Raw genomic sequence first — 19,898 nt, forward strand, 5'->3', positions numbered from 1 at the left:
AGGTTCAGTTGGCAACGGTGCTATCTCAGACTTCATGTTGGAATTATGTTTGGGTATCTTACAGTACCACCTCTGTTACACACATGCGTGTTTATAGGTGTTGTAGGTGCACACTGTGAGTGACTCAGTTGGCAACGGTGCTATCTCAGACTTCATGTTGGAATTATGTTTGGGTATCTTACAGTACCACCTCTGTTACACACACGCATGGTTATAGGTGTTGTAGGTGCACACTGTGAGTGACTACACCTGTGTGCAGATGCCAGAGGTCGACGTCTGGTGTCTTTCTTGACTGGCTTTCAGGTAGAATCCCTTACTTAAACCCACAGCTCCCAGATTTGGCTAATCTGGCTAGCTGTCCTTGGAGATCCCTTATGTCTGCCTCTGAGTGCTGGTACTGCTTGTGGACTGTTCTGTCCACCAGGTATTTATATGGGCTGTCGGAGATCCAGACTCCATCCTTATATTTGCACAGCAGGCACTTTACCTGCCAAGCCGTTTCCCGAACTTTTCTACTCTCCCTTTCATTCATCTTCTTCATCATCACCATCATCATCATCATCATCATCATCATCATCATCATCATCATCATCATCTCTTCCACCTCCTCCTCTTTGTTCTGTTTTTTTTTTTTTTGAGACAGGGTTTTATGAATTTTCTTTTTGGTTGCATGTCATAGAAATTTCAGAGGTGATGTGCAGAATTTGGCCATTACTCATTAATGTTTTGAGCAGCCACCTGGGCAGCAAATGTAAAGATCCAACCAGAACTAGCTTCAAGAGTTTAGTGACAGGGAAAGAACTGTAGCCCTCATTTATGGTGGTAGGGTGGCTCACTGTGTGTCCTGAGGCCACTATCCATCATACTTTGTAAGGTTTTTGGACAACATTAAGAGGGTTTTGCCTCTTACGCAGGTTGCTAGTAAACAGTTAAAAAGAAAATACAGGCCATAGACTGTTAAAAAGAACATCTTTTAACTGGATCGCTCGTGGTTGCCTGTTCTCTTCATGCAGAAAGCAGACTTATGCATGAACATTTGATCAGATGAAAGTGCAGGTATGGAGAGTTGGGCAGAGACTGTTGTGTTCTGGTGGTTGGTTGCTCTTGTGCCTCAAACAGTGGGGCAATTCAAATGGTTCTCACTTTGGCCTGTGACTGTGGCTCTTCAGGTGGATTAATGTTAGAATTTGGTGTTTTGGGAAACTAAACTGTAATGGTCTGTGTGAAATGTTTGGGTTTTGTGCCATTGAGTTGCTAGGGGATACCTTGAGCTTTTTCATTCTGTTGTTTACTTCACTGTTTTGGTCAGCTAGTAGGAAATAACATGAATTTAGCCAGTGTGAAAAATTTAAATATAAGAGCATTTATTTTGAAGGTACAAGGCTGCCCCTTCAGGAGCTACAGAAACTTGGAATATAAGCGTATGTGGATAGAGAGAAACCCTTATATTAAAACTACAGAGTGTAAACCTTGTAATTATGAAAACATCATAGCTTATGTGCATTCAGACTAATGTTAGGAAATGTTCAAGAAGTTCAGCCCACTTCCATTATGAATTCTTTCAGTGATTATAATTAGATAATTATATTTCTAAGTGCCTAAAATCTGTTCAGAGCCCACCAGTCTGGATGCACAGCATTGCATGGCTAATCTAGTACCCATGACTTCCCGTGACTTGTTCTTGAATCAGCCAAGGTCCTGTGGGACTCTGGGGTGTGTGTATCTGGTAACCGTGTTAGTTTTCAGTCTTTGTTGTATTCTCCCACATAAAGATAGCCTTCATCTGCTTCGGAAAAGTGCTGTGGCAAGATCTTGAAACAGGCTTTCTAAAATAAGTGCAGTGACATCATGGCTGCCAGTACAAAGCTTAGTAGGCTTCATGGTTTAAGATGAGCATGCTTGGCTTCACTGTGTTGCAGTAAGTTGTAAGTCATGGTATTTATTCCGACGCCCTTCACGATTTCTTGATAATGGTTTAATTTTTTTTTCATCCATAGCATTATTGATAATATAAAATAAAAACGTAATTATTCACTAAAAGTGTAATTACATTTTGTTTTGGAAGCGAGCTGAGCGTAAGTCTGAAGGCACTGTTGTGTTATTTGCAGAGTGGTTTTGGGTGGTATCGGTTTCTTGCTTCAGAAGATGAAAAGCCCCTTAACAGCAAGTAATGGAGTGTGGGAAACCTTGTACATACAGGGTGAGCACTCACTGTGTTGCCTCTGTGAGTTCTGTCTTTGCTGAGCCCACTACTCTGTAGACTTCATGCCTGTCTGTGGTTGCTGTCTTATTGAGAAAGTTGACTCAAAAGCCTTCTGGTGCAGCCTGTTTGCATCCTTTTCGAGTGGCTGCCTCCTGGGAATCGTTGCACATATTGTTAATAGCGTGATTGTCTATAAAACAGTTTGCTTTTCCTCCTGAGGAAGTATAACAGATGTAGTTTATTATAATTGGAGATACTTAATATTCTTTCTTTAAAAACATTTTTATTACATTTATTTGTGTGTGCCTGTGTGTTACACATGTGTGAGCCACTGTGTGTGTATGTTGAGGTCAGAGGACAGCATGTAGGAGTTGGCTCCCTCTTTTTATCATGTTGTTCTTAGGGGTAAAATTCTGATCATCATCCTTTGTGTCAAGTGCTTTTACCCACTGAGCCATCTTGCTGGCCGGTATTCTTTCTTAGCAGGATGTTCCTCATTTATTATGATTTTTCGCTTCCTCCCTTATATGTTAGCTACCCTCCAGCTTGCCTTATGTCATCTTCTAGATTTCCTTAGGAGTCAGGGTTCCTTGTTTGAACATCTCTTCAAACTGTCTGCTTTACTTTCTTCATTGCTGTGTTACACTATGTAACAACAGCAATTTAATGTAGAGTTTATTATTGCTTATAGCTACAGAGTGTACCATTGGAGGGAAACTGATGATGGCAGAAGCTGGAGGCAGCTGGTTTCACTATATCCCTAACCAGTGAACAGAAAGTGATAAAGTGATATCTGTCTGTGCGTGCTTCCCCCCCCCCCCCCCCGCCCAGTCAGCTGCCGCAAGCTCCTGCCATCACAGTTTTCCACCGTTATGGACTATACTCTCAAACTAGGAGGAACAAACATTTTCTTCCTTAAGTTGCTTTCGTCACATATTTTTGCACAGCAGTAAATAAAGGAGACAGCAGAAGACAGGTAGGAGACATGCCTTGGGTTTCCATGGTGATGGTACATCACGTCAAGTTGACACTCAAGATCAGCCATCACAGCCTTGTTAGCATGACATCCAAACATATCACTTTTGGGCCTTTACTTTCCACTCTTTGTCCTTCATAGACTCATGGCCATCTCACAGTCCCCGAAGTATTTAACAATTTCAAATACAGCTTTAAAAGTTCAGAGGCTGAGTCTTGACTGAGACTGAACTGAAGGCAGTGTTTTTTGTTTTTGTTTTTGTTTTTTTTTTTTTTAAAGATGGGCTCTTGTGTAGCCCTGGACGATCTAGAACTTGATATGTAGATCAGGTTGGCCTTGAACTCACAGATCTGCCTGCCTCTGGCTCCTGAGTCCTGGTAAAGACATGGACTACTATGACCAGCCTGAAGGCGTATGAACGCCTATCCTCAAAAAAAACAAGTTACAGAGTGGCACAAAATAAGCATTCCATTTCAAAAGGAAAGAGTCAGGGCATAGTAAAGGATGGTGGGAGCAGAGCAAGACTGAAATGCAGCAGGGAAAACACCAAAGCCTTCACGGCATGTCTAGTGTCTGGGGCTCGTGGAGCAGTCTTGTGGGCTCCAAGGACTTAGGCAGTCCCGCACCTTCCACTTGATCCGCCCATCTCTCTGAGCTGATTCCACTCTGTGCCTGCCACTCTCCTGGGCGTCACATGGCTCTGGCAGCTTCAGCATCCTGAAGTCTCCATTGCAACTTAGGCTTTCCCTTCACAGCTTCATTCAGTAGCCTCCAGGGGAGTCTGTTTACAGGGACACACACCTTGCCACTTGTTGTCTGGCCTCAGGAGCTCTGAAACTTAGACACATGCCCCCACGATCTCCTCAGTCCTATATCTTTCAGGCATGCAGCACCTTCATCGTGATGTGACCAACGTCTGCCCCTGCTTGAGATGGAGTGCCTCCCCGCCTTGGACTATTGCATCAGTTTCTCTGTGCTGACTTGGAGTACTGGGCAGTGGCTTTGGAGGAACAGGGGCCTCTTCCTCCAAATTCTCAGCTCATACTGTCCTTTAATTGAGTTTGGTTTTACAAGTTGAAGCCTTCTATGTCTCCTAAGTGTTTCTCTCAGGCACCTTTTCCAGAGCAGGTCTGGAGGTGTCTCTTTAATGGCTCCGATCTCCTTAATAATTCCAGAAGTTTTGTGTCCTGCACTTTCCCATCCGAAACCCTACTACGCTTCTCCTTGCCAAACTTCATGTCTGCTTTTCCTCCTCCACTTTCCCTCTTATTTTCACTGTGGCTCTATTTGAGGGCAGTGAGCAATACCAGTGACAAAGCCTGACTTCTCCTTGAAATTTCTTTTGCCAAACAAATGAGCACCTTTGAACTCAGCCTCAACATGAAACCGGAACTGTTCAGTGCAAAGAATGAAAACGTACCTAAGCACTTACCTTTATACAAATGTCAGTTGAGTTTAGTGAACTTGACTGAACATATTTGACTTTTGTATTTTTTCTTTTTTATCCCACGCTGTCCTTGAGCTGATTGAGCATCTGAGTATGACCTTGAACCTCTAGTCTACCCTCCAAGTGTCCAGAACGTGGGCAAGTTTTGCCTGCAACGTGGGCGTGGGCATCACACCCAGGTCTGTGGGCTTAAGAGATTTAACTCAGAGCTTCCTCTGTGCTGAGCAAACACTCTACTCAAGGAAGCCACATCTCCAGATCCTCCATTTCCTTCCTTCACATGTGAATTATTTATATATTTATCTTTTCAAGTTTTTCTTGATGTTATCATTGTTTAAATCATGAATAAAGAAAACCAGACCGATATACTTCTGTAATTTCAATTCAAGGCAGTACTGGGCTACAAAGTAAGACTCTTGTCTTAAAAAAGCAAACCAAAACAACAAAAGAGAAAATGTGAAGGAAAAGCAGCACTTAGTACACATTGCCTTTTTGATTTTTTTGTCACCAGTTTAGAAGCATAGAAGCTGAGTGATCCTCAGTCATTTGGCTTAATTTATCTTCTTCCAACAGATTTATCCTTTTGTCCCTCTCCTGTATTCCTGTCACACCTTTAAGCGAAGTAAGGTTTATGCTATTTATGTGATTTTACTTTGTTTTCCCCTAACCCTGGAATGCATATATGCTTTATATTATATTAAGTACAGATACATGAATTTTTGCAGATACATGAATTTTAACAGCTAATAGTGAATAGCTCATTGCTTGCATTTGGCAGCTCCATTTACCCCTTCCCCTGATGTTAGTGTTTTGGTTGATAGTATTTTCTTAGTTGATCTTTCCTGGACCATTCTGCTCTGCCTATCCCCTGTCATTCCTGTCACTTCTCTGTGGGGCCACCAGCCTGGGCTTTCCATGTCAACAGCTTATTCAGGTTCCCAGTAAAGTCATACTGTCCTAATGTCTTGTGGTTTCAATTAAGAGTTTCTTCTGTCATCTTTGCCCACTTCCCTGATCAAGCCCTGAGAACAGCATTCCTGGCTGTGTGATTTTCAGAGCCATTTATCCCAGAGCCTTTTCAACAATGGTGGGGAACCTTGGGCATTTGCATCTTTATTAAAGATTGTTAATGGCGAAAGGGAAATGGAGCATGGAACTGCCACAGAATATTTCAAAATTCCAGCAGATGAGAGGATGGAATTATCAACGGAGATAAAGTACCCTCAAACCGGAGACCTATTTGAGCAAAATCAGCGCAGCCCCTTTGTTAGAAATGCCCAAGTGCACACCTGCCAGCCCTCAGCGGGGAGTGGATTTGTCTGTTTAAAATCGGCTCATCTGAGACTTTAGAGCTACGGGAAGAAATGAACGAATGGGCCTTTTCTTCATTGCACAAAGGCTCCCTGTGCAGCTAAAACCCAAACCTACTACATACTGTATTTTAGAGTAGTAATCTGTCTCCTGAGCAGATAATCGGCAAGTAACTCATTTCTGCAATTACAGAAGAAATGGTTTTTGTAAGGGATGGGGCTTTTTGCCTCATTCCACAGTTATCAACTATATCAACTCTTTCCTAGTCTAGTGTATACGAATATGAGCTCTGTATTTTGTGAATCATTATTCCAAATTCTCCTTTGTTATAAATCGACAGCTTGTAATTGAAAAAGTCTGTGGGATACAAAATAATGCCATGAATTATGAATATGGTGTGGAATAATTAAATCAATCTAGTTGTATCTATCACCTCAAATATTTAACACTTAAAAATACGCCGAGAACATTGGAAAGTTACTCTTAGTTATTTCAGAACGTATAATACGCAGTTGTATTTGCCGTGCTGTGCGGTAGGAGAGGGTGGGGTGGGGGGAGGCTGTGTAAGTTCATCTGCTGGTGCCTGTGTGCGCACAGAGAACCTGGAAGAGGGTATTCAGTGACCCACTCTGTCACTCCTGCCTCCGAGTCCTCTGAGCCTGGCATTTTCTTGGCTAGGCTGAAAGACAGCAGCCACAGCAATCCTCCTGTCTCTCCCGTCCTCAAGACTGGGGCTGTATATGTGCACTGACTGCTTGGCTCTGCATAGGTGCCGGCATCCCTGGAGCAAGCGCTCTTACATGCTGGGCCATCTTACCAGCCCCCAGTAGCTCTTAGCTCTGAGCGTTTGCTAAAACCCTTTCAGACTCAGGTTCTGATGTGAGATGTGTTTAGCCCTCAGCTTAGCTGCTTCTTTCACCGTCTGCAAATACTGTCCCCGCTCGCCTACTATGAACTTCCTTGTTTATTACGAAACCTTTTACTCAGCTGCTTTCTCTTTTAATTTCGGTTGGAAAAGTTGCTACTCCATGGTTGGCTACAGAATTTTGTATTGTGCTGTATCTGTTTTAATATATGTTCTCCAGTAGTGGATCTGAACTTTCTACCTCATTTTGCGGTAGACTATTTAGGTCAGCAGAATTTCCTAAGATTTTTTTTTTTTTAAAAAAGACATATTTTCTGTTTTCTGTTATCCTTTCCATGTATTAGCAGAGACTATTTTTCAACCTTCTAGGTTGGGTCCTTATTTTCATGACACACACACACACAGGCACGTGCACACGCACACACACACACACGCACACGCACACGCACATCTGAGGCACATGCATGCATACACACACACACACCCTTGCATGTATACTCCTGAGGAGCGTTTGGAGAGAGGATGAAGACTAGCCTGCTCCACCATTTCCCCTGCTGCTCTCCCTTCTGTCAGTCTCTACCGTCTCAGCTGGAGCTCCTCTACTCTTCCCAGGGCCTTTGTCCTCTTCCCTTAAGATACAACTGGAGCTCTTGGGCCTGGACCTCAAAATCTTCCACATGTTATTGGTCAAGGCAAGTCACAATGTTTCTTTTTAATGGTCCCTTTGCTATTTTCATAGACCACACAGATGTATGCATATCCATACATTTGTATGTATAACACACATACTTAAATCAGTTCACCTGTGAGAGAAAGCATGTGCCTGTCTTCGAGTCTGGCTTATTTCACTTAGCATGCTGATCTCCAGTTCTATACAATTTCCTGCAAAGGCTTTTCTTTGTAGCAGAAGAGAGTTCCATTGCATGTGTGTGGGTGTTTTACATTTTTTATCCCTTGATATATTGAAGGACATCTAGGTTGGCCCCATTTGTTCACAGCTATTGTGAATCATGCAGGATACATGATACATTGACTTACAGTCCTTTGGTTGTAAAACCATGAATGGTACAGCTGGGTCACATGATAGTTCTAATTTTTGTTTTTTGAGGCCCTTCCACACTGATTTCCATTATTTGTGTAACACTTATATTCCTGCCTTCAGTCACCAAGCATTCTTCTTTCCCCGCATTCTCACCAGCATTTCTTGTCATTTGATATCTTGATGACAGCTGTTCTTACTGAGGTAATCAATCCAGTTTTTCTGTTCTTTTGATATAGGGCCTTTTGTAGCATAGGCTGTTCTTAAATTCTCTATATAGCCAAGAATGACCTTGAACTTCTGATCCTCCTGCATGCACCTTCCAATTGCTGGGATTATAGGTATGTGCCTGGCTTATGTGGTACTTTGGATTATACCCATGAACCCAGAGGACTTCATGCATGCTAGACAAGCACGCCACCAACTGAGTTACATCCTCAGTCCCACAGCTTTAATTTTTGTATCTCTGATAGCTAGAGATGTTGGAATATTTTTGAACATTTATTGGCCTAATGTATGTCTTCTCCTAAAACTATTATATTTTTTGAGAATTTCATATAATCTACTTTTAGCATATTCACCCATCTCCTCCCTGCAAGTCCCCCCCAATCCATCCCACCTCCCTGTGCCCTCAACTGCACATCCTTTTTTTCCTTTTTAAAATTTAATAACTCATCAACTCCAATTTGTGCTGTGCATACACTTCTGGGGGTGGGGCATCCACTGGAGCATGGCCAACCAGGAGCCACCCCCTTAGAGAAGATCACAGTTGGCTAAGACTGTTGATGACCCCCCCCCCCCCCCCCGCAGCCCGCAGAGTACCATTCAGGACTAGGAGAGCTACCTAGGAGAGGAGACTCCCTGGTCAGTACCAACTCTGTTCTTCCACGAGTCATGCCCAGGGTGTGTGAGGTTTTCAGTAGTTGGGTTCAGCTATCTACCTCGGGTGGATAACAGAGAGCTACAACAATAGTTTGTTTTGATTTGTGGGGTCTCTGGGACATACCTGACCAACAGCTGGAGGGGAGGAGGTGTACTACACCTGGCACTGGGCTTTTTGTTTGGCAGCGTGTGGCTTCTGGATAAGAATAATCCCCTGTGTTTGGTAACCCTATAAAACACTTATATGAACACACACACACACACACACACACACACACACACACACACACCAGGTTTCCATATGGTTTTCCAGACATCCTTGGAGTTAGTTATCCCTTCTCCAACTTGTTCTCTGCTACGTATATCTTAGTTGATAACTCCGTATTCTTTTGGTCCATTTATTGATTGGATGACCTTTTGATGTTTGTATTTTCACGTGCATATAGCCTTCTACAGCAGACAGGTTAACTCCCTGTCTGCTGTAGAAGGAGCATCTTGTGTATTGTATGGATATAACACCTGTCAATTAAAAACCTATGGCCTATGGATGAGGCAGGAAATCCCATCCAGCAGGCAGAAGGGATTCTGGGATAGAGCCAGGTGTGCGAGAGTCAGCTGGCAAGATGTGAGGTAGATGATGCATGGTGCCTGAACTTAGGTAACCAGCCACCTGGCAGAATGTAGATTGGTAGAAGGGGTTATTTTAAGTTATGAGTGAGTCAAAGAAGAGCCTATGTGGCTTAGGTATTTGTATAATATTTAATGAGTCTTAGGAATTGTTATTTTTAGGAAGCTATGGGGGCGGGAGGAAAAACCATTTTCTTATTTCTGGAAGAGTATCATGAGAAATTTGTTGAGAATTGTGCTGCATCTGCAGATTGCTTTTGCTAATATAACTATTTTCACAGTATTAATTGCTTCTCTGTGAGTGTGGGGGGCCTCTGTCTCCTGGTGTTTTCTTTTCTTCACTGTCTCAAAGTTTTCATTGTAGAGTATAGGTCTTTTACCTCCTTTGTTAGACTTAGTTCTAGTTCTGTTTTCTTTTGAAGCTATTGTGAATGAGATTGTTTTTCTCCTAGTTTTTTCTCTTTGAGTTCATTATCCATGTATAGAAAGGCTGCTGAGTTTTATGTGTTAAATTTGAGTCCTGGCATTTTTCTGAAGGTGTCTGAGAGTTTTCTGGTGGAGTATTTAGGGTGTTCCCATGTCATCTACAAGTAGGGATGCTTCACTTTGGCCCTTGCAGTTTCTATCCCCTTTGTTTCTTTTGATGTCAGTCTTCCAGCACTGTGTTGGATGAGATTGGGCATAATTGCACCCCTGTCCTGTTCCTGATTTTGTAAGAAATGCTTCTGGTTTACAGTATCTGTATAGGTGGTTGATCAGAAAGGCAGCCTAACTTAATGAGGACAGAGATAGTTGACTTAAGTTATATATTAAGTTATTTGAAATGGAAAATGGGTTGCAGCCTGCCTACAGTTTTTCAGAGGTTTGTGGCATTCTTGACACTGTTGTTCTGTGGAAAGCCACGATGGTGGTTCTTCTCTACTTTATGGAGGAATTTGGCGAATTTGGGTACAACTGATTTATGGTTGGCCATATAATAACATGAAAGAATGCAGCCCCTTTGGGAACTGAGTTTTTCTTTGCCCCTTTTTCAAATGCAGAAAATAAGTATTAATGGTACCAAAGGGGCAAAAGACCTTGTCAGATAGATAATGGGAACAACATTTTGTTTTGTTGAATGAAAGGCTCAGTATCTGCTAAAAACAATAGTGGCTGTAAGGAGCCTGGTGCTGTGTAACAACCCAGAGCAATGGGGTTTCTCTGAATATAATTGTACTGAATGTGGCCTAAGTGGGTCAGTGAGCTGTAATCAAACATGTAGATTTGAAGAATAGTGTCGCTGTGTGTTCTATCACATGATTGCTCAGTGCTCAGGCACCCTGCCAGAAGAGCTACACAAATTGTTCTCCGTGTGCCCTGGCTGATTTCAGAAGCAAGGCACAGAGGTTTTATAGCTTATGAATTCTTTTCTCTGACTATGTAAGGAAGCTGAAAATTTGCAGTGTGATATAGTTTGAGTGACATGTCCTCAACTGTGTAAAAAAGTAGTAGGTGATTTAGTATATTGGTTAGATCCATCAGGCTAATGTGGGAAAGGACTGAGGAGTTCCTGGGTTCATTCTGAGATGATAGCACACTGTACTTTTACAGTTAGTTGCTCCTTTTCATGCTGACTTTCATGCTGCAGTATTTGGCACAGGCTGTAGGTGAAGATGCTTTCAACCTGTGGGACTAAACCCCAAACTTGTTTGCTTGTCATGACCTCCGTTAGATGTGGGGATGTGTAGGCTGTCCTTGTTATGTACTGCAGCCCGAGTACCTGATTTACTTGATTTCTTGTGCTGTATACCAGCGGGCCCTGGATGCATGGAATTGGTAATGGCTTTTGTACTTTTTGCTATTACGCCTTTCTTGGAAAACAAAGTAAGCTTTTCATACTTGAGTAAACACATTGATGTATTATGAAACTGTCAGACTCTTTGAACAATTGGCATCTGCTCAGTTATTCAAATATGTGATTCTTTTCAATGGCTTTTGTGTTTGCTAGTGCTTTAGTACTGCTAGTATAAAGAGATTACCATCCTTTAAAATAAACCTCAGCCGATGGTTAAAGAATCTCAAGGATTAGCCCCCATTGAGCGTCTTCTTCATTATTCTATATGTCCAATTAGTAGTACCGTTTGTGCAGATTCATAATTAATAAGCTGTAGTTCTTAATCTTAAAAGCGACATGCAGTATTCTTGTCACCTGACCTAAGTGTGGTCTATTTCCATCCCGCCCGGTGTTCTCTCCCTGTAGTCAGCATGGCTCTTTTTTTCTTTTTCTTTTTTCTGTTTTTAAAGAGAATCTCAAACATTGTTTTGCTTTAGATTTTCTTTTTGCCTTTTCAAGTTCTGTTGTGTTTATAATAATCATATTTAACAATTGGCAAACCTATTTAATTATTCGCAATGTGCTCCCGAGTTTTAATTTTAACATCATAATGTAAAGACATATTTGTGCAATATGCTTACTTTTGCTGTTTAGCTATAGTGTGAGGAGAGGTGCCAAATGTATCAGTAGACTTGAAAACATTTTGCCCCTTCGGATCATTATATGAACATTAGCTCTTTTCTTTTTTTAATAGCCAGTAAAAGGAGGAGACAACTAGTCAGTGTTAGCCTCTCACGATCAGCATTTGGAGCATCCTGCCATCCTACTCCAGACTCTCTCCTTTGTAAATTCATCTTCTGTTTTTAGCAATGCAATGTATGCAGTCATTTCACAGTTCTAATCAGCCAGGGGCCATGGTGCTGAAGAACAGGGGTCTCTTTCCTCCTCCAGGGGCCACTTTCTTCCCTGGGCTTTTGAGAAGCTCCCGCTCTGTGGTACCTCTAATAGCTATGCTTCCTTATGGTCAGTGGCTTGTTTGTCTCATCTTGTAGCTCTCTGTAGGTGTCCTTTAGTGGAAGTTGAAGATGCAACACCTTTAGTTTCTTGCCTTTCTGTTATGGTCATAATGTGTGTGTGTGTGTGTGTGTGTGTGTGTGTGTTTTAAATCAGTGTAGAGGGTATAATATGATTGAGACTGTTGTGTATTCCTCCTAGCCAAACCTTACATTTATATAATGATTTTTTTCTTCTTTTGCTATACATTCCCTGGAATTAATCCATCTCCATTTGCTTGTTCTGTTGTTTTCATATCTGTTTCTGATTTATCACTGAACAGTCAGAGTTGCAGACTACTTGTACTTCATACCACATCAGATAATCCCTGAGATAATGTTTTTATCCATATATTTCAAAACTCCCATCTGGGAGCCTATGCATAGGGCTATGGCTCAGGGTCATATGGGAATCTCTCTGATTTTCTTCTGGGGATTTCTGAGTTCTGTATCCCGAATATCATATCATTCTTTCAAATATATGCCCACATTTTTATAGATTTCTGGGGAAAGTGTGGGAAAAGCAAATTTTTCATGTTTGGGTGGAGAATAACCTCTTGTCTTTTTTTTTTTTGTTTTCTTTTTTTTTTTAATTTAATTTAATTTAAATTTTTTTTCAATGCAGTTTATTCAGGAACCTTGAACAATCCTCAGACCCTGGGGAAAGCCAGCCCACAGCTTAAATAGCCTCTGGGTAGCCAACCCAGGCGTGCCACGTGGGCAATGCAGATAGGTCCACATACATGGAAGCAAGCCAGATCCTCAGCCTTAGCCAAATGTGGAATTGTTCGTGACAGAGAGCACTCACCATCGGGAAAGTGGAAGGCGGAAACCAGCTCCATCTTTAAGGCATAGCATTCCGCAGCTCTCTACAGTTCCCCCTTTTTGTTTTAGACGCATCAGGCAAGAGTAGAGGTCTGATCTCTGATATTAGAAATAAATTGGGACTTTGTACCGATGTTCGTTTAGGTGTCATCCACCCAAAGAGCATCAGACCCGTCCAATACCTTTTTCTCAGAGGCGGGACCTGGGGCATCAACCCGCATGCAACCAGACATGCTCTTCTCTGGGTCGAAAGCGGCTGACCCTGAGTGCAGTGCTTAGCCTCGCATCCTGAGCGTAACATTTTAGCTTTTTATGGTAGCCAACCATGCTTGGGGAGACTGTCCTGCTTCAATGGCTGTAAAGGCCTGAATGATCATGGCTGCATCACACTGTTGTGAGACTCTAATCTTGCATATATACCACAGGCAAACCAAGGAGACCAACACCAGAAGGCCTGCTAACGCTCCCATGCCCGCCCATTCCTTCAGATGATTCATGGCTGCAGCAATCCATGATGATAATCCTGTGGCTAGTCCTGCGTCCACTCTGGTAGAATTTACTGTGACAATGGCCATTCTCAGCTGCTCCTTCGTAGTATCGAATTCTCCAGTCCAATTACCTAAAATATAGCTCGACAATTGTTTAGACAGATTTGCAGCACAGGAAAAATTCTCATGTTATATGCTAGTGACTCAAAGTCCAGCATATTTTCATTGACAGCCAAGTTGAGCGATTTGCCATAGGGTATCAATTTGCTCCTGCAAGAGGTCAATCCTCTGATTGAACACCATCAAGCTTCCTTTTAGTTGAACATTAATTCCTTTATGTACAAACCTCTTGTCTTTTTAACAGCAGTGTGCCATTGACTTTCTACTTCAGGTTTGTGTTGTGTCTAGTGCCATTCTGCGTTCAAGCTCTCTGTTAGTCTTTTTCCCGTTACTTCAATCATCTCTGGAAGTTTAAAAATTACAGTTCTGTAGTTTACAATATTCCTTAATTGTGTTTTCTGTTCTGTGTTAGTTATTTTTGCGCTATTGTGGGCAGAATAGCTTACAGAAACGAGGGAAGAGGTGCATTCATGTGAGCCCAGAGGTGGGGCTGGTTTACATAAGAGGACCGAGTGTGAAGCCCGGATCTGGGCTCTCCACCACCAAGTGATGGTGATGTACTTTCTCCAGCTAGGTCACCCCCTGCGGAAGCTCCCATAAGCCTCCTCCCCTTAGCACCGCCGGCTGGGGAGTAAGTGTTTCAGGCATGAAGCTCTGGAAGACAGTTCGCATCCAAACCGTAACACGTTTGTTGTCCTGATGGTGTGCCCTTGGGAAACAGAAGGCCGCGTTCTGCGGCCTCACGTGTTTGTGCTCCATATGATTACAGGGACTGTTACTTGTGGAGCTGTCTAGTTTTCTTGTACACCCCCTCCCAGTTCACAATCTCTGAGCTTTGCTAAACTTCTGGGGAACTTTTTAAATTTTATCTACTTCTCTTAGATCCTTTTGTGGAGGCCACAATACTGTTAAATTTCTAAGTGTTTAATTAAAAATGTTCTTGATTTGGTAACATACAGTTTCAGCTTGATATCCTCCCCCATCCCCCAGGATGCTGTACATTTTAGCTGAAGTTTTCTTGGTTCCCTGTTTAGTTAGTGTGTGTGTGTGTGTGTGTGTGTGTGTGTGTGCGTGTGCGCGTGTGTTTCTTCATGTGCATACTTATACACTTGGCCTCTTGTATTTTGTAGGCTGTCCCCTGGGTATCTAGAGAATCTGGAGACCCCAGGTCCTGGGAATGTGCGTAAGATGAACATGTACAGAAACCGTGTGAGTGCTTGGGGTGGAGGACATCATGTCCGCTCCTCCTTGGGGTGATTGGTATCTCTAGAACTGTGCCCATGCCTGGGGTCCTGGTTGCCCGCAGACAAGAGGTTATACTCTCACCAATAGCCTTTGATTAGTTTTTGAAAATTAGGATTGCCTTGTTCTTGTCATTAACCTCCTCACCCCCATGCTTTCAGTTATTGTTGTTGTTATTATTATTATTATTATTATTATTATTATTATTTTACCTGGCTGTGAAGGACAGAGAAGAGAAGACAAGAATTTAACTGTTTTTTAAAAATGAATTTTCAGTCAGTTTTCCTCCTGTTAGAGGTACTTGACCCAGTTTCTTTATGGCTACATACGGCACACCTCTCTCTTTTTAAAACTTTATTATTTGTCCCAATTTTTGGCTTTGAGAATTTTGATGCGACTTGATGAGCTGAGGTGGATGGGAAGGGGGCTCCCCTTTGCCGAGGAATAGGGATGGAAGGAGGGTGGGAAGGAGTGAGGAAGGAAGGGAGGGAGGGAAGGAGGGAGGGAGGGAAGGAGGGAGGGAGGGAGGGAGGGAGGGAGGGAGGGAGGGAGGGAGCGGGAGGGAGAGTGGTACTGGGAGGTGAAGAGGGATGGGGCTACAACCAAGATGTAAAGCGAATTAAAAAATTTTGTTGCATAACTATTTAGTTTCCTTCTTGCTTTGTATGTTAGTAGTCTTCAAAGGCTTATTGCATATTTTTATATTGATGTTGATCTGTATAAGTTTTAGTACATTGGTGAATGCTGTAGGAGAAAGACTACATATCCAGTCTGCTGCAGTTGTGGGAATCCATGTAGACTTGGATTCCTGGTCAGAGGATTTCTTTACTTGTTGCGCACAATGTGAGATATTACATCTATAACCGATAGAATTAATGTGTTATATTTTATACAAACAGTTTTAATTAAAGTTCTTTGAAAATATATTCTTATGTTTCCATGTCTATTTAATATCATAGTTTTAATATTTAGATAAATAGAAGATGTGACAATCTATTCTCATGAGGTTGCTTATTCAGTTTTAAAACACCTTTAAAAGTATTTCTATGTGGATAGGAATTTGCAAAAATTATATGTCCTGAGAGACATGCAACAAAGGTGCTTTTATATTTTATATTTGAATATGAAGATATTTCATATAAGCTTTATAAGTTTTCTACTCAAATCAGGAAATTGACATCACTACAGTCTTCATTAGTTTTAAAAGACAAACTGAAATGTTCTGTTAGCTCAAAGGGCCATACAAATATATATGAAACCTATGTAAAACCATTTTCTTTTTCAGCAATTTTTTCAGCTAGTCAAATTACGAAAGCTTGGACTCAGTGATAATGAAATTCAGCGACTCCCTCCAGAAATAGCAAACTTCATGCAGCTGGTGGAACTTGACGTGTCTCGAAATGGTAAGAAGATCTCCCACTTAGATCGCCCTCTTGTCTTTTTTGATGATGGGGACATGATTAAAAAAATGAATGTGTAAAGGAGACGCCTTTTCCTGTTATGGGAGAGCTGCGTGTGTGCTTTTTTTGTATGGAAATGAATGAGATTGAAGTTTCACGTTCTTAAGACAAAGTCTCACTTTGTAGCTCAGGCTGCCCTTGCCTTGCAGTCCCCGCACCTCAGCACTCCAGAGTGAGGGTCCCGGGCACGTCTCACCACACTTGGCCAGCAACTCTGCAGTTTGGTTAACTTCAAATGTTTACCAACACTGTTTTTGTAACTTTTAAGAGTACCTTCCTCTTCACCTCTCAGGTCGGCTGGAGACTTGTTTTGCATTTTGCTCAGTTTGGGTTTGGTTTCTTACTGTAACTATCAGGCTTACTACTCACCGGGTAAACCACTAGCTGGCTTTGAACTTAGGGCGGTTCTCCTGCCTCCGCCTCCCACACACTGCGGTGATTGGTGGCCATGACCAGCATGCACTCATTTCACTGTACCTAGTGCGGACAGCTGCTGGTGTCTTGATGGTGATGTAGAGGAGCCATGCCCCCAGGGAAAGGCTCATCTCTCCTGATCATGGCTTAGAGTGCTCTCCCCCAGCAGACTGCGGTAGCAGGAGCCGTTGTCTGTCATTTTAATCAGGCTACAGACGGTTCTCTTCTCCTGCATTTCTGTGGCCAATTTGTGAGTTTATTTTGAATTTCAGGTTTTACCATTATATCTTTTTTTCAGCCCCACTGCTGCTCATTTCGGAGTGATGGGATGGCAGCTCCTGGCGTGATCCCCTAGGAAGACAGTATTCAACCTTACAAAGAACCCTTACAGTCCCCCCAGGCGAGGGCCCAACATAGTCAGAATTCTTTATATTAAGGAAACTTTTCTCTCTCTTGCATCGCACAGCGCTTGTTTTGTATTTCTCGCTGCAGTTGCAGTCTCCGTGTTTCTCAGACATAGGCCAGGTACCATATTTGCTGGCGTGCCATTGTTAGGGTAGTGAAGAACAACTGTCCCTTCCTCTTCCAGCACCTCTAAGTTGCTCTCACCTATCTCTGATCCTGTAAGTTGGGAGCTGTCTTTTGGCAAGGCTATGTTTCATTGCCGTAGCATCTTTTATTTTTTACGAAAGCTATTTCTTACTTTGAATGTACCCAGGAGAAAACAAGTCTTGTCGTAGACTGGCTTATATGCCACATAACAAAAGATAGCTCAGGTAAAGTGGATTTTGTGTTAAGGCCGGGAGAACTGAGATTCTGACAGTGACAGTTGACCACTTGGAGTTCATAGCCCTGTCTTACCTCTTCTGTACCCATCCCTCTCCACTAACCTGCCCCCTTGGGACTAGCTTGTGGTGTTCCCCACCCCAGCTTTTCATTTTGAGGGGTGGTTCAAGACAGGGTTTCTCTGTGTAGCCCTGGCTGTCCTGGACTCACTTCATAGACCAGGCTGTCCTCAAACTCCCTGTCTGCCTACCTCTTCCTCCCTGAATGCTGGGATTACAGACGTGGGCCACGGAGCCTAGCTCCCACCCCAACTTCTATGACCCGTGTTTCTGTACATTTCTGCTTCTGTCCCTGATGTAGGGTCTGCTTCCAGCGACTCCTTGCTAAGGGAGGAGTGGTTCTCCTTGCTTACCAACCATCAGAGATAAGCTACAAGATGGCTGCTCTGAGAGAGAAGAGCAAGTCACAGAAAGTGACTCTTCCCTGAGGCTTTCTGGTCCAGATCCGATTTTTTTTTTCACTCTGCAGTTGGGATGGGGCCTGGCTGAAAGTGCATCTAGAAAGTGCCTATAAGATTGTACGCTGCTAGGTAGAGTCTTTCTGAGACCCTGTGCTGTAGGCTCCTGTCCTGTTACTTGTTTTCTCCTACATCCAGTGTCCATCCCATTTGTCTTTCTAAGTGAGGATTGGTCATCTTACCCCGTGTCCTCTTTCTTGTTTATCTTCTTTAGGTGTATAGATTTCAGTATGTTTATCCTATCTTATAGGTTTATATAAGTGAGTATATACCATGTGTGTCTAGCAGTGTATCAAAGCAGATACTAAGACTCATAACCAAACCTTCGACAGAGTGCAGGGAATCATATGAAAGAAGGAGGAGTTGGTAAGTCCTGGAGAGTACAGGAGTACCACAAGGACCAAATATATCAGCACAGGGGTCTTTCATGAGACTGTTTCTCCAACCAAGGACCATATGTGGATATAACCTAGAACCCCTGCTCGGATATAGCCCATAGTAGCTCAGTGTCCAAATGGGTTCTCTAATAAGGGGAACAGGGACTATTCCTGAAATGAACTCAACGTTGAGCTCTTCGCCCCCCCCACCCCCGCCAAGGGAGGAGCAGCATTGGTAGGCCACAGAAGAGGACATTGCAGCCAGGCCTGAGGAGACTTGATAAGCTAGGGTCAGATGGAAGGGGAGGAGGTCCTCCCCTATTAGTGGACTTGGAAAGGGGCAGGGAGAAGATGAAGGAGGGAGGGTGGGATTGGGAGGGAAGGAGGGAGGGGGCTACAGCTGGGATACAAAGTAAATAACCTGTGATTAATATAAAAAATATATTAATTAAAAAAAAGACTGTACTACGGCATACACGATGGAAATGACTTCTTGTCTTAGCAGTAACCAGAGTTATCAAAAAAAGTTAGGAAGCTGCCTGTTAAATCTGTAGAGAATTGGCTACATGTGAAATGAAACTGAAATCACAAACTCCAAGGAAATAAAAAGCAATTTTGAAGGTAGAATTAGAAAGAAATGAAATAGGGCCCAGAAGTACTCAATGAAAGAAAAACAAGTGATTAATTAGTGCTGTGTTACCTGTGGTGGGAATCCCTGGGAGGTTGGTAGTGGCTGGTTGCTTCCTGGCTCATCAGTTCTCAGGACAGAACTTCCTTTTGAACTGGGAGGGAGAGCTACATGCCTCTTCCATGGGCTTATTTTTAACCTTGAACATGTTGACAAGGGAAGCTAAGTAAGCCTGAAGTCTGGGTCAGGGCATAACGTACCATACCCTGGGGATGCTTACTTTGTACCTTTCAAATTTCACATTTGAGCGTTGCCCTCTTGGTGGAAGTGAAAAACAGTGTCTGGGGCCTTGTGAAAGGCCTCGGCAGTGTTTCAGCTTCCCTGAAGCTGTTTGACAAATGCCAAGGGCCTTCAACTGTCCCAGAAGAGCCTGGCCTTCATTAACTAGCCTGTCAGAGAATGTGGTATGTTGGAGTCGGGGAGGCAGGCACATGGCATCGGGGCACGAACCACCTTACATGCATGGAGAATGCAGCGTGGAGCATGGGTGGGCTCCGGGATTCCTTTAAGGTCATACAAACCCTGCCAGAATGACACAGCAGAACAAGGTCACTGTTGTTATGACCAACAGGAACAGGGTCTCAGGCCATTTCCAGATGGGCAGATCTCAATGTGCTTCCTTTCCCTTTTCCTTTTATTTATGACTATTTTTTTTGGCAAATAAAAATGCATCAGTATAAGTTTCCAAGGCAACCAGGCAGATAAATAAAAGTCACAAAGCCTGCAGCCTGTGAGAGGCTGTGTGAGAACCTGCTGTGGACACTTG

The 19,898-nt window shown here is 42.9% G+C and overlaps 1 protein-coding gene across 1 annotated transcript in view; it reads left to right on the top strand.

Moving 5' to 3' along the window:
* Positions 1 to 19,898, top strand: part of Lrrc1 (leucine rich repeat containing 1) — a 121,971-nt gene that overhangs the window by 32,339 nt on the left and 69,734 nt on the right. The window contains exon 2 of the mRNA XM_021643446.2: positions 16,176 to 16,293. Coding sequence (XP_021499121.1) covers positions 16,176 to 16,293 — 118 coding nt within the window. The remainder of the gene's footprint in view (positions 1 to 16,175; positions 16,294 to 19,898) is intronic.

The sequence above is a fragment of the Meriones unguiculatus genome, chromosome 6 (genome assembly GCF_030254825.1).
Source record: "Meriones unguiculatus strain TT.TT164.6M chromosome 6, Bangor_MerUng_6.1, whole genome shotgun sequence".
Taxonomy (NCBI): Eukaryota; Metazoa; Chordata; class Mammalia; order Rodentia; family Muridae; genus Meriones; species Meriones unguiculatus.